The following is a 21,231-nucleotide window of genomic DNA, read 5'->3' on the forward strand; positions in this document are numbered from 1 at the left end:
TGGTATGGGATCATTCGCCTCTATTTTTTTTTTCAAGGATTGTGCCAGACATGCAGCTAGCTACTGCATATTCATGTTTGTTATACCATAGCTACGAAGTCACCTGGTTTTCCCTGGAGCTCCTTCAATTACTCTACCATCTTTACTCCCGAATTTTTTACCATTATTGCAAAACAATTTACTCGTAAAAAGTCGGTTGTCCGTGTTGTGTTCTCCCCCTTCCAAAAAAAGATGTCACATTAAGTGAATTGCCCCATTGCACCAAATCAGGATGTTTCAGTGTTTGGCGAATTCTGTCTTTTTTTTTTCTTCACCAAGCTGTGTCAATTTGGCCTTTCCATGATGAGATCAGTATGACTAGTTTCATAAATGACTACATGTCCTGTTTAGCCAGTCTGCCTCATTTTTGGGCCGGACTGTGTGATTTTGATTTGAGTGCAGTAAATATCGGTAATTTAACCTGTTCAGTGATAATTGGTGTGATTTTGATTTGAGTGCAGTAAATATCGGTAATTTAACCTGTTCAGTGATAATTGGTGACCTTTGTGCTGATTGGGTCCTTTTTATACTTGTTTGTGTACAGTTTTTTAACAGAATTTCGGATCCAGTATAGAAGAAATTTGAGCAATCTGACCAACAATTCATTGCCAAACGTTCAGCTCTCAGTGGATATTCAGCATACATTTAGACTGGGTTGCCAATTCAAATTAGCAGATGCAATGCACGTGCAACCCTGTATAAATGTCACTGATATTTTTTAAATAATTTTCGGGATGTTAGTCTGATTCGTAATTAAGGTTTGAGCAGTCACCACTGCAGTGCCTTTCTCGAAAAGCGACGACGGATAATAGAAATTTCTTTTTTATATTAAATGTATCTGCTGAAGAAAAATTGTTGAAGAGATTATTGGCTATTAGCATGAGAAATTTTACTAATTTTGCTTCATGCTGCTAAATCATAAAAGGAGTAAGCTTATTCCAAACATTTCGGCTTCAAATAAAGGTAGATCAACACTGGATCAGAGTTTATTTTAAGAAAAACAGCTTTGCACCACATTAATATACTCGTTTGAAAATTGCTGAACATGATATTGACACTTTGCACCCTGGATGGAAGCTACTAAACACTAAAATTTTCCTATTTCAGAGAATTGAAATAACATATAATCGTTGTTCAATGTCTCAATTTAAAGAAAGGAATTACAATTTTCAGCAACAGTATTACAATATTATTATAAGGTCATGATAACGAGCTATTTTCAAGCTTCGATATAGTGCCAAAATTTTTTTTTCTAATCATCCATCTTCCTCGAACTAGTTAAACAAACATTAAGTATGTTTACACGACATAACACAAGCAAAATCTAAGTTATTGATATCTCCAATATACATAAAATGACAAAGAAAAAACAATTTACGTTGAGTTCTGGCAAATGTCAAAGCAAAGTCGCATATGTATGGTTCGATGAGGATAAACTTGAATATAAATCCTGCAGTTTTTTGTATTCTCGTTCCATATGTTATCTTAACTATAGTTATATCACTCTTAGCAAATGTAGAATAGTCACTATAATATTTGAAAATGACTCGGAAAATATCGAAAGAGCTTGATACGCTGCCCAATGGTCAAATACATAATTGGCTAAAATGAAGATTCACGCTTAAAATATTGCTTACGAATGGTTTTCATGGTATTTTGTGTGTTAACAAAGATTATTACAATAATTCATAATGGTTATCGGTAATGATGTTCACTCGCTTCACTGAAAGTATGTAATTTCAACAACGTGTAAAGCTATTTTGGAAAACTGAAAAAAATAGTTTGTCAGACATATTTTGCCGATTAAAATACCTGACTATAATGTTTACGTCATTTACAGGCTATTTATCATAGTAATGTAATTTATTAATAATTACTTCATTTAATTAACAGGTCAATATCGAATAAGATCTTTAACATGAAATCAATAGGTTATTTTTGGATATTATACTGAGAGGTGAACTTTGGGGGGAAAAAGTATCATTCTCCCCACTGAGAATTGAACCCAGAATTTCTTGCATACAGACTGGGTGACAACTAGGTGCTTGGTCATCCGGGCAGGCTGCAATTTCCCCCACCCCTGTACTGTCGAAGGAGAGGTTAAAGGGTGAAATTGGCACCCCCCCCCCCTTCTGGTCCTCTGCCCCTTAGTTGCAGCCCTGCATACCGGGCAAGCACACTGACCATTATATCACAGAGAGAGAGATGATTCTTTTTTTTTCCTTCAGAACACGCACATTGCAGCCTCTCTTAACTTCATCTAATAGCATTATGTTAAGAGAGGCTGCAATGTCTCCACTCAGCAAGTGACGCTAAAGTGGAAAAATAATTCTCTTTGGTATAATGATCAGTGTGCTTGCCCGGTATAATGCAGAGCTGCAACTAATGGGGGGCAGGCAGGTCTAGTGAACCAAGCACAGGGCCAGAAGGGGGTGCAAATTTCACCCTTTAACCTGTTCTTTGGCATTACAAGGGGGCGCCAAAATGGAAGCCTGTCCTAGATGACTAAGCATCTAGTGGCAGCCCTGCCAGCATAATAGCAGGGTTCGATTCCCAGTTGAGAGAAAACGACGCCGTTTTCTGAGTTCACCTTGGCATAATATCCAGATGGCCTGTTGGTTTCATGTATTTTTGGCTGAGCAAAAAATCATCCAAGATCTTTAATGCTCTCTGACTGGACGAATAGATCTGTGAACTAGCAATTATTTAACTCATTTTAACTAACAGGTGAAAGTTTATCAATGGACAGGTTTATATCGGTCCAAAATAATCATTCCACGTATAAAAATCAAAATTATCTCTGTTCAGTTTTCAGGTTGTCAAATTTTTATTAATCGTTGAATGTTTTTTTTAAATCATGTTCTTTTGTGCTTGTCGAAAACACCATTTTATAACTTAATTGAATCTGTTGAGCAGACGTTACTCAAAAATATCGAAATATGTTAATGAGAGAGAAGTTTTATTATAAATGATTGCATGCGTTTTAAGTTATCATTATTATTATTGCTTATTTGTTGATTTACACAGTGGCCATGAAATGACTTTGCCAATATACGAGCCCCCCCCCCCCCCAGCAGTCATAAAAATCAACGAATGCAAATGAAATATGAAATATAGTTGTTTCAAGGTATATGCTCAAGAAAGAGAAGAGTTAAAAAAATATATAGTTTGTGGTTACAACAAAATTTTGAAAAATTGAAATTTCAACACTCATTTTTATACATTGCAAAGTGTGCATTAAAAAAAGTCCATAAATGGTGTTGGAACGGTACCTGTAGCATGATAAACACTGGCGGCACTTTTAAACACTGGCACTAAACGGAGACAAAGAAATTTGTAGAAACAACCAATGCCGATCAAATTATTGCCGCAAGAAGTCTCGCCGAGGGTTTAACACATCAACCCCATAGTGAGATCTTTCTTTGTCTACATCCTAAGCTGGTATTTATCGTACTACAGGTACTATTCCAATGCCATTTATGGATTTATCATGACCATTTAGTAATACATAGATGTTGGTATTGACATTAAAAAATTTTTTTTTTATTTTGTTGCGCCCGCAACTGCTGGAGCTAGGGTTTTGTTTTTATCCTCCTTCATTCTCGAATGCAATACTTTCAAACACCTATATCAATATTTTTCATTTGCATTAGATTTTTGAGGCAGCTAGCGGCTTGTATATCAGCAAAGTTATTTTATGACCACCCTGTTTAATTGAATAAGTTCTTCAGTGCTTGGTAAAATCGTACAGAAATCAAAATTATCTTTCAGATAATTACTATATATGTGGTAGTTTTTTATTTTTTCGATTATTATATTTTTATGTGAATCGAGTAGCGATTCATTTTTATTTTACCAAGTTGAACGAAAAAGGAACTTGAGATATGAATTATCGCTTTGTATTTTTATGTAAACTCGATTTTAAAAAAAATGATGCAATTGATCATTGATTCGAGAAATTTGTGTCATATTATAAATTTGAAAAAAAAATCCATTATTTTCATTTCTTTTTTGTGTGTGAATCGGTTCCTAGTCCACGTGAAAAAAAAATCTCATTTTTTTTAGTGTTTTGCAAGAAAAAATGGTGTTTGTGTGCATTTTTTTTTTCTCGTGAAAGTATTTTATGCATTGTATACATGAGAAGAAGAAAATATATTATTCGGACATTTTTTGTTTTTCTTTTTTTTGAAAGGATATGTAAGAAGTATGTAAATTATGTGGATGTTTGATACGAGGGAATATTGATTCGGCATGATATATGAATTTTGATACGAGTTGTCATATGTATAATTGCACTTGTGTAATAAATATTTAAATATTTCTCTGTCATTGGTTTTTCTGTTTTTTTTTTTTGGTTGTATGCTGTGGCGTATTTACAGGGTGGGGCTTAGAGCTGCCGCTGTGGTGGCCGATTGGTCATAGTGATGGACCCGGGTTCAAATTCCACTGTCGTCACAGTGGTGGTTGGCTGAAGTTTGTTTTTTCTAGTCCCGAACTTCAAGGTGTGAATATGAGCCGATGTCCTTGTTAAAAAGTCTTGTCACAGACAGCAACAGGCCTAAAAAGGTTCAAATATTCAATCATTACACTTCCTTCACAATTTGGAATATAGATTGTGGCACTGAAAAATCACACACGACACTAGATACACACTCTGACTGTTAGGTTAGGGTTACTAGATTCCAAAACTGAGAAAGGACGCCTGCACACACACCCCTTGATGATGTCATCCCCCCCGCCAATATTCGCAACAGATGGTGCCACTTTTCTTCCAAAACAGGAAACCACAATTTTTCTCAACTAACACAACCACTGCAGCAAAACCATAAATCCACCTCTGGTTGTATGTCATGCGGTTATTAACACATTGTTGCCTGGTTACGGGCATTAACATATGCAGTAACTCGTAAACTGAGAAGTCATTTATATATGATTCAACAACGGAAACTGGCAAGCGTGTGTAGAATAGTTACCAATATTCGAAAATCCAAAGAGCTTGATGCACTGTCAAATGGCCAAATACGTGATTGGCTAAAATGAATATTTACACTTAAAATTTCGCTTACGAAAATCATTTCCATAGTATTTTGTTTGTTAATGAAGATTACCGTAATAATTCATATTGGTTACCATAATGATGTTTACAGGCTTCTCCTAAAATATACAATTTCAATGACGAGTAAAGCTATATTAAAATACTTCCTTTTTTTTAAAATTGGTAAATTATCTTCGTCAATAGTTTGTAAAACGTTCACTATGGATAAAAATATCTGATTTTTTAGGCATTTATTGGCTATTATAATCGGAGGTGTATTTATGGTTTTGCTGCCCTTCTCTAATTCTAACCAGCTTGGTCTCTCACCTCTCCTGCAAGTACACTTGTGTCTTTAAGTCACTCTTTCGGGGTCACTCCCATACTTGCATACACTCCAAGTTACTCTTTTGCTCACTCGCTGACTCAGGCAGACTCCCTTGCTGTCTAGGCAGAAGCGGATTTATTGAGGGTTATACATACTCCCATTATACTAGTTTTCTTGGCCACTCATTCCTGAAATTTTCTGTCACTCTGAACTTGTTTCTGCCCTGGGCTATAGTCCGCTATAAGTACACCACTGATTATAATTAGAAAAAATTATTACAGATTATTATTTCCTATTTATTTAAGGGATAAGACCGCTATTGTATAAATGGATACTGCTCACACAGGCTGAAAATAATTCATTTGGTCTGATTTACACTAAATTTTCGTTCAAACATGTGAACAAGAAAACAAATAGAGAAATTATCTTCAAGGAATGGTATGAAGATTTCGACCTAAAAATGAGTGCTTTGTTACACATGGAATTACACGTGAATTTCAATGCTGCCGCCTGTTTTTCAAACTACGAGTGAAGTGTGATGATTGAATGTTTGTATCATAAGAGAGATGGAGATAAAAAAAAAAGGCCAGAGGGTGTCGGATGTGCTTCGAACCTATGACTCCTCTTGAGTTTCATGTAGGAAATTTTGATTCCAGAATCGATGCTAGGTTGCGAGTTGGAGTTGCGAGGACCAGTTCTACAAATTTCTGTGATTGCTCTGACATCACTGTCTAGGGCATAACCAGAATTTTTGTGGGGGGGGGGGGGGGGGGGAATATGATCTTGTCATTAAATCATGCAATTAGATGATTTTATAAGTTTTTTTTTCCCACCTAAAGATGGGATGTGCTCGATGATGTAAATACATATATATTAGGCCTATATCATCTGCATACATCTCTGATGTTATAGGGAAGGCCATTGCTCCATGCCCCCAAGCGTATATCTGTCCATGTCAGAAAAGGCCTAAATAATAGCATAAAGGCAAAGAGCATAATAAATTGAAGGCATAATTCATTGGGAAAATCTTTTATGTAGAGGTAAAGAAAGATTTTATTTAATTATATATTTATGGGGGGGGGGGTGAGACCCTGCGCCAATTTCTTTTTGCTCAGTTCTTGAATATTACTTTAACAAAGGAACCAAGTCACTTTGACACATTAGTGGAGATACGGGGAAGGGGGGCATTGTCATCATTGTGTCCCCCCCCCCCCCAGGCCTTGAAACCCATTTCCGTCTATGCTTTGATGCCATCTATCAAAGCATAGCATCTATCGACAGCAGTGATGGTAACTCGTGGGAAATTTCCCATATTCGTGGCCATTCCTGCGCAAGAACCTATGGTTCATCATACTTATGCAGAATTTTCTCGAGGCGGGGGGGGTTTCAGATTTTTTCCTTCTGAGGGGTTTTACTTTTTTCCCTGCAAAATAACACTATGATCTTGGCTCGGGGGGTTAGAACAAAGCCTACTAGATACTTCTAGGAGGCTTTGGCGAACGCGAGGGGGATTCTAACCAATGGTTACCATCACTGATCGGCAGATTGGAAAACGACACCATTTTTTTTACAGCTACTGCCATCTGATATTTATAAATAAAATAAAATCAGAATCTAGTATCATTCCTAAAAACTAGATGACAGTAAATCCTTCAACAAGGAAATATTTTCATCATAATGAAATCATATTAAGTATTAAGTCATAACCGTACAGAGAGAGAGAGAGCTTTCGTGAAAAACTATAGGAAGCCAAGACCAACCACATTTATATATCAGTACGTACATATACACTGTAGATTATTTTTTACTTAATTATCTAGATAATTGGCATTTTTTCCCCAACTGGTTGTCTTTTAGGCATAGGTGGAGATAAGGCGACTTGACCTTGTTCTAGTGGCTATAGGGGGAGATGGAAGTCGGGGGAGGGGCATCAATTTTCATATAGACATTAGATCAGTCGACTCCACCTTTGACGCTGGGGGGGAAACACCGTATCTCCGCCCATGCTTTTTGGGGGAAGAGTTTGCTACAACAATGGCAGCCTGTATCAGCAATATTATCCATCAACGGCTGGCTACAAATGCAACAAGCGGGACGCCATGTTTGTTGACATGAACGGCTTTGACCAGCGGTAAAAAAATATGTCATGAATTTGCTGCCATCTATGATTTAGAAGTAAGGAAGCTTTTAGTTTCCAGAATTTGGAAACTTGGAATACTTGAAGTGTGGAAAAACACTGGCAGTTGCCGCCAAAAATTATGCCAAAGTTGAACAAAAACCGGTAATTACGACAGAAATCTCTGAAACATTGTCAAATGGCAAGAAATGAAGCGCCCATAGATGGAGATGGAGGGTCATAACTATGATTTTTGTAGGAAAGGGAAGCAAACGTGTGATTTTGACGTGCGTCTAGAGCCTGCGGTAGACCCAAAACCAGCAACCAATCAAAAAGCAGCATTTTATGACGTCAGTAAATAAGGAGTGGAGAAGGTTTTTTCCTCTCATCTTCACTAGAGCTTGCTCGCAGGATATGATCTTGGTTATTTGGCACGATTGTTGATTGACGCCAACATACTTGGCGACGTTTAATGATAGATATGCTTAATTTTACAAATGTTTTATAACCGCAATTAGTACAGTGGTTAGAGCGTAAGGCCGGCGTTACACTATAAAAGTTTGATAAAATTTTCTTTTATAAAACTTGGCAAAGATCTTTTATAAATTTTGTATTCAATTTTTTTTTTTTTAATTATTTTATAAAGGAAATGGACCACATTACACTATATAAAAGATTTATATGAAATTGTTTTTGCAAAAGTTTTCGTCCGTTTGTCAGTCTTCGTGAGGCTGGTATTACACTATAAAACTTTGATAAAAATTCTTTCATAAAACTTGAAAAAATGTAACCAATAAACACATCTGTTACATTCGAGCGAATTTAACTGATTCGCCTATTGGTTGCATTTTTGAAGTTTTATAAACGAACTTTTATCAAACTTTTATAGTGTAATCCCTGCCTTAGTCTTGTGCTGTTGCTGGTAGTAGTTATGGATGAAGAAATTTTTTTACCATTTGCTATAGGAAATTTATCATTTGCAACCTCTGTAATGGCCTCGGTTTTAAAAAACATGAAACTTATGTGAATGATTGTATTGGATGGAGTAATTTGCGGAAGAAGCTAATTATTTTGATGCATTACATCTTTAGCTAGGAACGCAATTTAATGAATAATGAATATGTCAGTTTATGAAGAAGTTGAGGAATACAACGCTCAGAGTAAAAGTTTAGCGACTAAATTGCCCGTGTTTCATCATATTAATAATTTCATCATATTAATAGTTTCATCATATTGCGTCTTATATGTAACGGTAAAATCCCAAAGACTGGTTTTACCAAAGCAAGTTGGTGAAAGTCCAAAAAACGCTTGTAAACGTTTTCATTTCGGATTTTTACCAAGTCAAAGTCCGTTTTAAATGAATCAGTTGATCACCACGAACTTATTAGTTCCTGATGGTGATGAATGTTTATGAATAATAATTCATTAATTATAAACAAATAATGAATTAACAAACGAAATAACCACCATGATGAGTTTTGGATGCTATTTAAGTAATTGATGCTCATAATTAATTTACTCCTACCAGTTAAAGCCCGTTTTAATTAATTTAACATCATTAACTCAATCGTTCCCCCAACCATCTTGATTAATTAATAATTGTTTAATAATTATAATTACTAGTGTGAATGATACTTATTGATGAATTAATAGTAATAAGTATTTAAGTAAAACTTATTTCGTCATGAGATGGCGCGCGGGGGTGCCGAGCATGGGCGGAGATACGGGGGGGAGGAATGGGGGGCATTGCCCCCCAGCATCAAAGATGAAGTCGACTGATCTAATCCATATATGTATAGATGAATTGACACATCATCATCATCGTGCCCCCAGACTTCCAAGTCTATCTCCGCCTATGATGCCGAGTGCGCTTTGCCCACTGATCCGCCTCTCCACGCATTGAGCGCATGATGACCCCGCACCCCTCTGGAAATGTCGGGACCCTAACTAATGGCCTTGAATACAAGTGAACCTAAACCTGGATGAAATGAGTAATTTTGTGGGAAGCGAAATAATCTAGTTGCTCCATAGCAAAAGAAATGAAATTTCAAATTTATGGATTCATTATTTTTTATTTCGTGAAGGGTTCTTTTTCGGATACGGAATTTTGTGAAGGGTCCGGAAAGCGGACCCAAATTTCGGATGAACAGACCCCTAGTAAGTGTAAATTTTTGTGCGCCACATTCGGCTCGAAGCCCTGGGACAGTGCCCCGATTGCCTCAACCTAGTTATAGATTCTTGCGTTTTTTTTTCAACAATAAATATGATAGAAAATCAAGTTTTTTTTTTTAATCCAAGAAGTACACACGGAAAAGAATATTTTTTTCTCCCCAGAGAAGGGAGTGGCAAGTGAGAGGAGAAGGTAACGTAGCAACAGGGCCGCAAATAGGGGAGAGCAGGCGAGTCTGGTGCCCCGGGCGCTGAACCAGAAGGGGGTGCCGAATTCACCCTTTAACTGCTTCTACATTACAAGGGGCGCCAAAATGCCGACTTGCCCCGGGTGACAAAATATCTAGTTGCGGCCCTGCGTAGAAATAACAGGTTTTTGAAGAGTTAATACGTCACAGTGCGGGATAGGAAGTGCATCAGCATAACTCTTTTATCAAACATTGATGAGGAGGCAATATTTGATAAAAGATTTCCCACCTGATATTGGTTTACTGTCAACTATCTCAGATGATAATGAAATAAATGTATCATCTATATAAACCAACAAATGCAGTGATGTGTCAGTCGAGCCCGGATATAGCGAAGTGGCACGTGAAGAAAATTCGACAGATCCGATATTCGTGAAAACCGATACAACGTAAATATTCGAGTTTAATGAAGAAAACTAAGTCCTCAACCTATTCGCGATAATGGAAGAGCTGCTCCTCGAACAGACTTAACAGAACATTAACGATGTTCACGTAGATTTGAATAAAATATTAATACCCGTGTATTGCAAGTCAGTTGTTCTCAAAGTGTGAGTCGCAGCTTCTATGGGTGAGTCACCAGCCTTTATCAGAGCCAAGCTATCTATATTGATGTGTAACTGTTCAGTGATTTGAAGTAGTACTTCAAGTATTAAGGGAGCCGTGGGTAAACCGTTGACTGAGACAAGGGAGCCATGGAATCATGGCTGTAAGTGGTCCATTGAATTGTTATCAATATTTCAATGGTTCTAACGTTTACGAAAACTTTCTTTCAAACCTAGCAAAACTCCGGTCTATCGTCATGGGCAAGTTACTACCGAATGAGTTGTGCCGGAAATGTGGGAGTGTACCTAACAGTCTGAGTGCCTATCTAGTGTTGTCTGATTTTCCAGTGCTGCCATCGATATTTTAAATTGTGAGTGAAGCGTAATGATTGAATATTTATATGACATGAATGTCGCTCTCCACTTGTTAATACAAGATATACGGAAGACTGGATGTTGTGAAGATATTTATTATTTGAGATGTTAATTTTTTAAGGAAGGAAAAAACTCATCTCTGCCTCTACCGGGAGTCGAACCCGGGTCCCTCGATTGCCGGACGAGTGCTCTGACCACTAAGCTACAGAGGAGATAGAGATTTTCCTTCGCTAGAGCGTATGTATGCCGAACGGAACCGTGCAATGGACGGTGAAACCGATCAGCTAATAGCTCATGGACGACGAGCCACCAGGGGGCTATATATATGACATGAATTGTATTAACAAGTGGAGAGCGACATTCATGTCATATATATAGCCCCCTGGTGGCTCGTCGTCCATGAGCTATTAGCTGATCGGTTTCACCGTCCATTGCACGGTTCCGTTCGGCATACATACGCTCTAGCGAAGGGAAATCTCTATCTCCTCTGTAGCTTAGTGGTCAGAGCACTCGTCCGGCAATCGAGGGACCCGGGTTCGACTCCCGGTAGAGGCAGAGATGAGTTTTTTCCTTCCTTAAAAAATTAACATCTCAAATAATAAATATCTTCACAACATCCAGTCTTCCGTATATCTTGGATTGAATATTTGTACTGTTGTAGGACTGTTGCTCTCAGTGGCACGACTTTTTAACGTGAGATCGATTAGCCTTCAGGGCTCAAAGTTGAAAATCGACCAACGCTGTGGCGCATTGGCTTACGAAGAGTGAGGACCTCTGACACAAATCTGTAGTTACGTCGATCCTTCTTTGAGTGGTTATATGGGAATGAACAGAATCAGAGCGTTATCTAAAGCTAGAGATCGCCATCTAGCTATCGCGTTGACAAAACACACCCGACGTCGATTCTCGCAATAGTACGGTAGTGCTTCAGAAAGATATTCGGGCTTTTTTCTTGAAATACAACTTTCGATTTTATGGAACTTAATCCATTGAAAAAAAATCGATCCACCAGTGTGGCTCCCCAAAGAAAAACTTGGAAACAACCCCGCCCCCTAAAATTTGCGGACTCGTAGATTGTCACCCGCGACATGTAACCTTCATTGACCCATCCAACCCCAATCTTGCTATAACCCATGTCTGTAAAACTTAAGAGCATCATAAGGCCCCCCACATCCTGAAGCAGGGCCCCTAGGCTGGGATCTTTCACGTTCCCCTTTATGATGAATTTATAGTTGAAAAAACAAAAAAATGATGAAAATCATCCCGGGCCCCAGGGCTGGAGCCTTGTTAGTCCACCCCTTGTGGGGGCCACGGCCCCGGACCGAGTGATGTTATAGGGCTCCCACTACCTGATTGCAAGTACCAGAAGTATAGGGCCTAATTTACATAAATACTTTACTTTCGGAAATAATATACCATTTCATATATACCAACCAAATACCATAACCCAATTTCATATTTTCTTACCCCTCTATTTCTCAAACAATCATCACTCGAACTCCTTCCCCCCCCCCACCTTGTCATTAAAGTCAGCAAACGCGAACCACCCCCCCCCCCCCCACCACCACCACGAGTGGTGACGTATTACTTGAAAATATGAGACCCCTTGTATCCCATATATATAAATATGACCATTCGTTATAACGATATATTCAACATTATTTTAGTTTGCATTGCAGGTTCACTAGGACGGAATTGAATTCGTTATAACCGATAAGCATCCAACTGTTTGTTTCTGTTTTTGTAGTCTGATGTTCACATATACGGTATTAAGATATTTGTAGCTCCCACTGACTACCTTACAACTCATTTTCTAATTTCTTTATGAAATCATAAAGTATAGCCTATACGTAAACTTCAGCAATTGAAACTGCAGTATAGAAAGCATCAGCATTAATCTTTTTTCAAATATAGGTAAGAGGAGGCTAAGTTTGATAAAATAAAACTTGATAAAGAGCGACTTTTATCGAAGTTGCCCATTACACTATGAAATTTTTTGTCAAACGTATTTTATAAATGATCTTTGACAAAGAACTTTCATAGTGTAATACCGGCCTAAGACACGCATTGCGAAGGTTGTGGATTCGAATCCCGTTATCTTCGTTTTTTTAATGTATGATTAAATGTGATTCATTCATATCTCCAGTATCCAATCAAAATAAGCATGCTTTTATAAATAAATGTTCTATTTATATTATGTCTGACATGATAGAATCAAAACAGGATGAATCTTACTTGTTTTTTTAAAAATCATATTAAATTATTGTCAATAGTACACAGCCCAAGAAATTTTAAGGATCAAACCCCCGTTAAAGCAGAAAAAATACAAATAGAAAAAACATAAAACTTAATTGTGTCGATATTTAAATTGCAAAGGTGATTAATAAACTAAAAAAAGTAAGGGTTTTAACGCAGATTTCGCATGAATAGCGAGTATGAAATGACTTATAAAATTTATTTTTTTGTTTCATAGATTTTTTTTTAATTATAAAAAAATCCATGTTTATAATTTTTTTGAAGGAATGTTTCATTTGTTCTTGATGATTATATCCTCGTAACAGAATGCACTTCTTTCAAATGTTCTCTGTAATCACAAAATGTTCTAAACTTTGCACTCTTCAAAGCAAGAAATGGAACCTTCACATAAAATTTTGCGGACATTTCTCACGTGTTTCCTTAATAAGTGGGGGGGGGGGGGATTTACTTTTGAAATCCTTTTTTACAGACGCCACAAATTTCTCTCGCCAACATGACATACAAGTCCTTTATATATTCTAGAAACCTTGATACAAGTCGCCAAGCAGGACATGTCACCGCTAAGAGAGGAAGGGAGGGGAATCTCTCTTTTTGGTGACGTCAAAATGTTGCTTTTTGATTGGTTGCTGGTTTTGGGTCTACCGCAGGCTGCAGACGCACGTGTGATTTTGCCACCTCCACTGCTACACAAAATTCGAATGATTAATAATTATTAGAGTAAGCAGTCATTCCCCTAGCCAGGTTTCCCTTCGCACAGGGTCCATGATATTCTTAAGCCGGCCCTGTATACGTCATAGCTGCCAGGTCTCCATCCCGAATTTATACACTGCCGGACTCCCAAAATATTCTTTTACTGTTAATGCCAAATTTTGACAGTAATATTGCAAAAAAAAAAATTCCCCAAAAATCTATCTCACAAAAAATGTCTGTTGCTTGAGTTTTGTCTGTCCTGTAAAAAATCCAATACACCTACACACAATAGGTCGCCCCTCCTTGCATTCTGCGCTTGTTGGTAGCTTCCTGCTGCCCACTTCAGGAATAACTGCAACAATCCATAGAATCGGCAACAATTTGTAATGAAATTCAAAAACAGAAACCAGGAAGTCACGGAGCAGTGCAACAACTAGACTTCTCACTTGTTCTATTCCTCTTTCGCCACTCTACTGCCACAGTTCCAATCATCTTAACAGTGCCATAACTATAGTCTGTTTCAGGTTAACTTTGCAGTGAAGAGAAAGGTAGAGAGTGTATTCCTTCGCCGCAAAATATAGTTCTCGTATATCGGAGGTTTAAGATGAACCTTTATACATAATATTTCAATTTTTTTCTATGATTTTGAAAAAAATACTGAAAAAAAATCGTTTTAACCGATGTTTACTTGTTTAAAATTTTTAAATTATAAAAAATATTGGTTACCATTATTAAAAACCCATAGCAACGGCAACGACACTCTGGCGCGATATCCTAGAAATTTTCCCCGCCAATATCACTGTCGTGTTTTTTTTCGTTACACAATTATATACTGTATATATACATTTTTTTTTTCGTTATTTGGTTGAATTTTCCATAACGATTCAATTTTTCATTCAGCTTTACATGCAGTTATAGGCTTACATAAAAACGAATATTCAATCAGTTTTATTTTCTCCTAAAAATAGGCTTCAGTGAGTTCAGATATTCACTCATAGATTACAAGAAGTGTTTCTCTTCCACGAGAGTGCCGATACTATTGTGACTTGTGAGAGGCCCTCTATGGGTGCAGAAGTTTTGGTTATAGATCCTCCTTTTTTTAATTATTTATTTTTTGCCATGTTTATGGGATAGTTTTAGTTTCCGATCACGGAGAGTGTTGACAGAGTCGCGACTTCCACTCACACGAACGGACGCCATCTTCCACCCACCTGTTTCTCCTCATGCCCCTTGCCTATAGCGTCTCTTCAGATACAATAAATGAGTGGGGGGGGGGGGGGTCCACAGTGGTTTGGGCTTTCATCTGTTATGTGACAGTTGTGTCTTAATTTTCACCAGAGATAGCCACGCTAAAGTTCTCTGCTCTTCCATTCCTGAATACTATATTTTTGGTTTTTGAATATTCGTTGTAAACAAAACTCCATAAGAATAATCCGTAATAACCATGAGCAGCACATCAACCGTAACAAAAGACTAAAGCTGTCGGGAAAACAAGTGGCATCGAAGTATACCGTTCGGGGAAAGGGGGAGGTCGAGTGACGGAAATTTCGGCAAGAAAAGTGAGTAGAAAAATTCTAAACTTTTCCGTATCATTATTATTATTTGGTGCTATTCCTGCATTTACACGTGAAAACAGAGTTAACCTGCTTCTTCTTAATTTATTTAACATTAATTTTTTCCATATAAATTGAAGAAAAAATTAAAAATCCCCAAGTTTTTGAGAGCCATGGTTAATGTACAGTATTTTAAAATTACACGTTGCTTTCATAATATAGTTTAGATTTTTCTTTGTAAATAAATTTCAGCTGAGGGAAGGGAAACATTGCAGAAAAATATTACTGTTTTTGAAATTTTTAATGTTACTTACGGCACATCAATGAAGAGTAAGTGACACGCTGATAGAAGATAATTATTTTTTTCTAAATTTTAAAACACTTTCTAATCAAAAAACAAAACAAATGATTTCAAAAACCTCACTTTAATTTCTGAAAGTATCGGCAATGGTTTTCTTTTAATTCTATAATTATTACTAATTTAACTGTACAATTACGTTACACGTAAAAAATATTTTTCTCAGTGAGATTGGCGAGAAGCGGCCATACCTTACCGAGGCTGCGCGTCGATACATTGGTTAAGAGGCTTTCGTTCCCATAGCAACGAGTGATGCGGTTCCCTCGTAGCTTCCCCTTCACTGCAAAGTTAACCTGAAACGGACTATAGCCGTTTCTGCACAAGAATTTGCATTTAGGGCCCCTTCCAAGTGGGTGTAGCTGCGTAGTTACGGTACCGTCTAAACATTCTCTAACCACAAATCATTCCTTGACATTTCTCGCCCAGGTGCCCTCCCCCCCACCTGCAATGCTATTGAGTTGAGTCTTGGATGACCCTTTCCCAGTGTACAGACTTATCTATTGCTAAGTGACCTATGATATTCTATACATTGTCGTGTTTTCTTCTTTCAGAGCTGATTTTGGGCTATCTTCATTCATGCAGTGCATGTGTAATAAAGTCATAAACTGATACAAAGGTCTGGGGAAGAAGAGACATGATATTAGTTACACTTATACACATTTACATTGATTTAGTGCATGAGCGCCGCCGCCCCATCAATAATGAAGGATGTAGATATTAGCAAAGATATGAAGGGAAGATTGTTTCCCTTTCCAATAACTCTATTTTTCTTTTCTATGGTAATTAAGAACAATTGAAAACCACCCTCAAAAGAGTAGGCGAGATTGAACAACGACACTCTAAGAATTATGTAGAAACATTCTATCAAAACATTTAATGTGCAAATATACATAGAAGTTTATACAAAAGAAGGAAGTTTGTCCACAAATTTTGGCTGGCATGTACAAAATGCATTCAGAACATATTCTCGCCCTTCGTGACCTGGAAAAAAAAAAAAATAATAATTTATATTCGGATTGAAAAGAAAGGAAATAATAGCATAATGAACTTGTCTGTTAGTTTATCACTACAGTTAAAGTTTAACAAATTGGTACATCAAGTTCACTAGAATAGGAAATGTTATAACAGATTATAACAGACTGAAATCGGTATGTAATAACTGATTTCATTAAGCAGGCTCGACTATACTATATTATAGGGCCCTGGTCAAATATCCTGGGGCACCATAGCGACTAAAAAAGAGAAATTGGTGCCCAAAAAAGATTTTGTGTGTGATTAAATTGGAACCTAAGAGCAACACATAATTTTTGGAATTCATGTCAGTGTGCCTACCAACAGGAAAAAGGGACATCAAAACCTCGAAAAGTCAGGGGAAGGGGGAATGCTTGGTGCCAAAATTCTTTTTTTTGATTTGTCAAGCCTTGCTATATCAAATGTTATACTCATAATCCCCTTTCCTCGAGGCTAAGTGGCTACCCATTGATAAAGAATAATTTGCATAAGATCAAATCAAAATTGCGAATTACCCTCGCTTCCAGATATTCGATGCGTCTCTCCAGGGATGTCAATTTCTCATTCAGTATCGCCAAGCGAGACCTGCAGGACATATCTGTGAAAGAAAAATAAAGAGGAAAGTAAATACAAATCTCTTTCTGGTGGTTTAAAGCATTTTCCAGCTACAATTTTTTATGGCAGTTTTTTGAAAAACGTTATAAACAGGAAAACACTAAATGGGTTCCACTGCACATGTGCTGCCATCAGAAATTATCATTATCATGGGGGCCCCCTTTCCTGGTTGCCTCTCCTAAGCTCATTTAAGACTGTCTTGGATGGGAGGGAGGGTGTAGTCAGCAAATATATGTTTAAATTATGGTGCCTTCTTAATTGAGGTGAGAACCCTGCAGAGCAACCTCCACTCTTAAAAGCATTTGAGGGGGGGGGGGGGGACAGGCAAGCGATGTCCATCTATCATTATCTGACTGGAGAGTCACAGCCTTCCGGTCAACATTTGAACTAATCATTGTTCCATATTTTATTACCATCAGATCTTCCTATGCACCCGAGGGCTCACAGGACCATGCATAAAGATGATTCTATCTCACCAAACACCAACTCTGTCCATATTGCTATATTGCAATTTATTACCATTAATGAGATGATTGGAAATGCTGTGCTATCTATTGGTGACAGCCTTAAGTTTGCTATGGAAAATATCTTATCTATATCGTCCCTCGGGTTTGAACCTGGGACCATGACAGTAACCTTCACGGTGGTAGACAAGCATCTCATCACCACGCCACTCTATCTTTCTGTCTCTCTCACACACACACATGCGCGCGCACACACATTGATAATACATATAAAGATAATACTGGGGCTTTCGCACATATAAGGTCCAGTTAAGAAACTGACTGCAGTAGTCTGCCACCACACTCCCCCCCCCCCCGCCCCATCAATACAATTCTTCTTGTAGTTAATTACAAAAAAGGTCTTTTTTTCCTTTATTGGAAAACACTTTTGGCAACACTCTGCAAATCGTCACCCATGTTTTGTTTTTATAAAATTTGAATTGTGCGTGTTTACAAAGGCCCATTTGTCTAGTGTGCTACTGATAATGCTTCAAAAAGCCAAAAAAACTTTACAAGAAAATAAATAGAACAGAATATATACACTGTGTTGGTCCAAAGTAAGTCAATTGCTGCTATGGCCCACAACTGAATATTATGGAATTAAAAAAATCTATGGTGAGATATATCAAGAAAAAGTGTTAGTGAACCCACCTGTTTCGTTAACAGATTAATTACTACAGCTGACCGCTCCTGAAACTGAAGTACCTGATGAAGATGATCAAGATAAAGAATTGGAAGACAAGTTCGCCATGCGTAGCATAGCAGAAGGGCTTTGCAAGTTTAAATCAGCAACTGATTATTCTTAGATCCCTCTATGGTATGTTTCTCACGTGTAGAAAAAATTAGTAGAGGAAGCTTTGTCATCATATTTCAACATGCTTGATGATAAGAAGAATTGGCAAACAGAAACCATAATGTTCTTTCAGAGAACATCAAAAATCGCTGCCTCTTTAATACATTCCCATTTACCTCTGCTTCAGCCTGCTCTTTTCATCATTTCAATAAACAAAATCTACAAAAAAAAAAGGAGGGTTTTGTTCATTTGTGGTGAGCCCCAAAATATAATCCCCTGTAAATACCAAGGGTAGTAGTATAAGCAGATTGTATAAAGGAAATTAAAGTCTTCTCTCTTGAACACAGACCAGTTTCGTTATATCACTCAGATGCGTGTGAGGCAATCACCTCATAGATAGATGGTTGCCTAATGTGCTCTCAAACCAAGTCCCCTCTTGTCGAAGATGAGGGCAAGATTTATAATATGACTTTTCCAGAGGGAAAGATTTGCGAGATAACTCGATCCTCGATAGGTAGTAAGTTGCTGTATGGTGATACAGCCAGAGTGGTGTGCAGTAAAGCAGGGCTGGACAAGTGCCAGGTTGCCATGGCGACTAAAAAGTTTGTACAGGCGCCTAAAAATTTGCAAGTGTTATTGCTAAATTAAAATCAGATTACAACGCAAAATGTTCGGAATTTTCATAAACATGTCAATCAAGGAAAGGGATCATCAAGTCCTGGAAAACATTATTTTGAATCCTTTAAAATATACTCAACTCCCAAGAAATTTAGATGGCGCCTAATTTTTTATAGCATATGAGTGGTTAAAACAGTGATCTAGAGAATATGAAAGCATGTGAGCAACCAAAAAGCCTAGGGTATCGAAAGCGTGTGAGTGACCAATGACCTAACTTTCAAGATCTTGGAAAGAGTTGAAAAAAAAGGACTGGGTGGATTGAACTGTCCATGCGGAATGGGGGTGTTCCATCCTTCTGTTATACAGTCCTTGATCGATCAAACCTCTGATTGCGCCTTTTGCGATACGATTGTATATAACTTTCTATAATTGTTATCTGTGCCCGTTGCACTTTCCAGAAATTTGTGAGAACTTCATTTATAAATAAGAAATAGGACCCCATCCATATATATATATATATATAGGACTTTCACTTGATTCTTCAATTCACATAATTTTAATTACAATGCACTATATGTAATCTTTGATGTATCAATAAATTCTGGTTTTGCCAGAGATGCTTGAGTCCCCCTCGGGGGCTAGGTGAAGTACTCACGTGCATGAGTGAGCAAAAGAGCGACAGAAAAAGAGTGACTCATAGAGAGTGAAAGCATGAGCGAGCAAAAGAGCAACTTATAGAGAGTGAAAACATGTGAGTGAGCAAAAAAGAGTGACTTATAGAGTGAAAGCATGAGTGAGCAAAAGAGCAACTTACAGAGAGTGAAAACATGTGAGTGAGCAAAAAAGAGTGACTTATAGAGTGAAAGCATGAGTGAGCAAAAGAGCAACTTACAGAGAGTGAAAGCATGTGAGTGAGCAGAAGAGCGACTTATAGAGAGTGAAAGCATGTGAGCAATTAGAAGAGCCACTTCAAGATAGCAGCATATTCACGGGGGTGGGGTTCTGAGCGGGCTATAGCCCAAGGCCACTAATTTGAGGATTTTGTGAACCAAGGAGTCTACCACACCCATTTTCAAACCGATTAATACAATTATTCTTGTAGTTCATTACAATAAAAACTATACAATGATTAAATAAGTAGAATATTTTAAGGACTTCGTATGGGCAAATACCCAGTTTCGTTTTACGTTGCTCACATCTGAGAAAAGCTTTATTCCTATTTAATATACCTCCCGAAATATCCGGTGCCACAAACTCTATTATATACTATAATACTGGGCTTACCGAAGAAAAATGACGGCTTACCGAAAGAGTTGAGGAAATCGGCGATCTTCTTTATGCTGGCCGTAATAATTTCCACGTACTCCCTATTCGCCCAGTCCTGTTGTATTTGCTTCTGGATGGACTCGCGATCGTACGCCGCCATCTTGATTGTTTATGAGCTATGCTTTTCTTTTTCACGTTTTTTGGTCGCTTGACATCACTTGGTCCTTCCACCTCACCTAAAAACAAAACAGTCAAATTCCGAAAGGAACCTGTGCTGCCACCTATCAATAATTTTTAAAACCTCTCATGTTTTGGTATTTGAATTTGTTTGTTAGATGACAGCATAAGTACCGTATTCCATGTTTTTTTACAAATACAACGCCACAACAGGCAAAATGCCCAACGAGGTGGCTGACTCTTTAGAAAAAGAGTTTTATTTATTTTTTAATGCTTTTTCCATATGTTGCGTGTTCTGAGGTAGTCTTTCGCATAGGCATAATAAGAGTGGGGCGGACAGCAGAGTTGTCTTAATGCATGGGGCCACCCGGGCACTACCCAGGCCCTCAAAAGATGAAGGGGCCTCACAAATATTAAATGTGGTTGAAATTTTCGAGAATTTTCCAGGTAGGGCATCAGAAAAATCACTTGACCCGGGGGGGGGGGCCCAATTTGCTCTTAACACGGCCCTGACTGACAGGGCTCCAGCCTGGGGGACCGGG

At 37.8% G+C, this 21,231-nt stretch overlaps 1 protein-coding gene across 2 annotated transcripts; it reads right to left on the minus strand.

The window, feature by feature from the left end:
* Positions 1-16,552: 16,552 nt before the first annotated feature.
* HSPC300 (hematopoietic stem/progenitor cell protein 300) lies at positions 16,553-20,717 on the minus strand. Of its 2 annotated transcripts, none has more exons than XM_089241461.1 (3): positions 20,531-20,717; positions 17,233-17,315; positions 16,553-16,687 (listed from the first exon to the last, which is right to left on the minus strand). In XM_089241461.1, the coding sequence occupies exons 1-3, from the start codon at positions 20,670-20,672 to the stop codon at positions 16,661-16,663; spliced, it is 252 nt and encodes an 83-aa protein (XP_089097587.1). In that variant the 5' UTR covers positions 20,673-20,717; the 3' UTR covers positions 16,553-16,660. The 2 variants fall into 2 exon arrangements, with proteins under 2 accessions (XP_089097587.1, XP_089097588.1); XM_089241462.1 differs by having other exon boundaries at positions 20,552-20,707.
* Between the last annotated feature and the right edge of the window lie 514 nt (positions 20,718-21,231).

The sequence above is a fragment of the Pholcus phalangioides genome, unplaced genomic scaffold (assembly GCF_987345545.1).
Source record: "Pholcus phalangioides strain wild (caught in Gottingen) unplaced genomic scaffold, Ppha-v1.0 ptg000014l_1, whole genome shotgun sequence".
Taxonomy (NCBI): Eukaryota; Metazoa; Arthropoda; class Arachnida; order Araneae; family Pholcidae; genus Pholcus; species Pholcus phalangioides.

Bases quoted from the DNA above. Each gene is read 5' to 3' on its own strand.
- HSPC300 (XM_089241461.1), bottom strand. From the start codon at position 20,672: ATGGCGGCGTACGATCGCGAGTCCATCCAGAAGCAAATACAACAGGAC. The intron at 17,316-20,530 runs GTAAGCCCAGTA...TTTCTTTCACAG, and splicing joins TAAGCCGTCATTTTTCTTCG to ATATGTCCTGCAGGTCTCGC. The intron at 16,688-17,232 runs GTAATTCGCAAT...TTTTTTTTCCAG, and splicing joins TCGAATATCTGGAAGCGAGG to GTCACGAAGGGCGAGAATAT.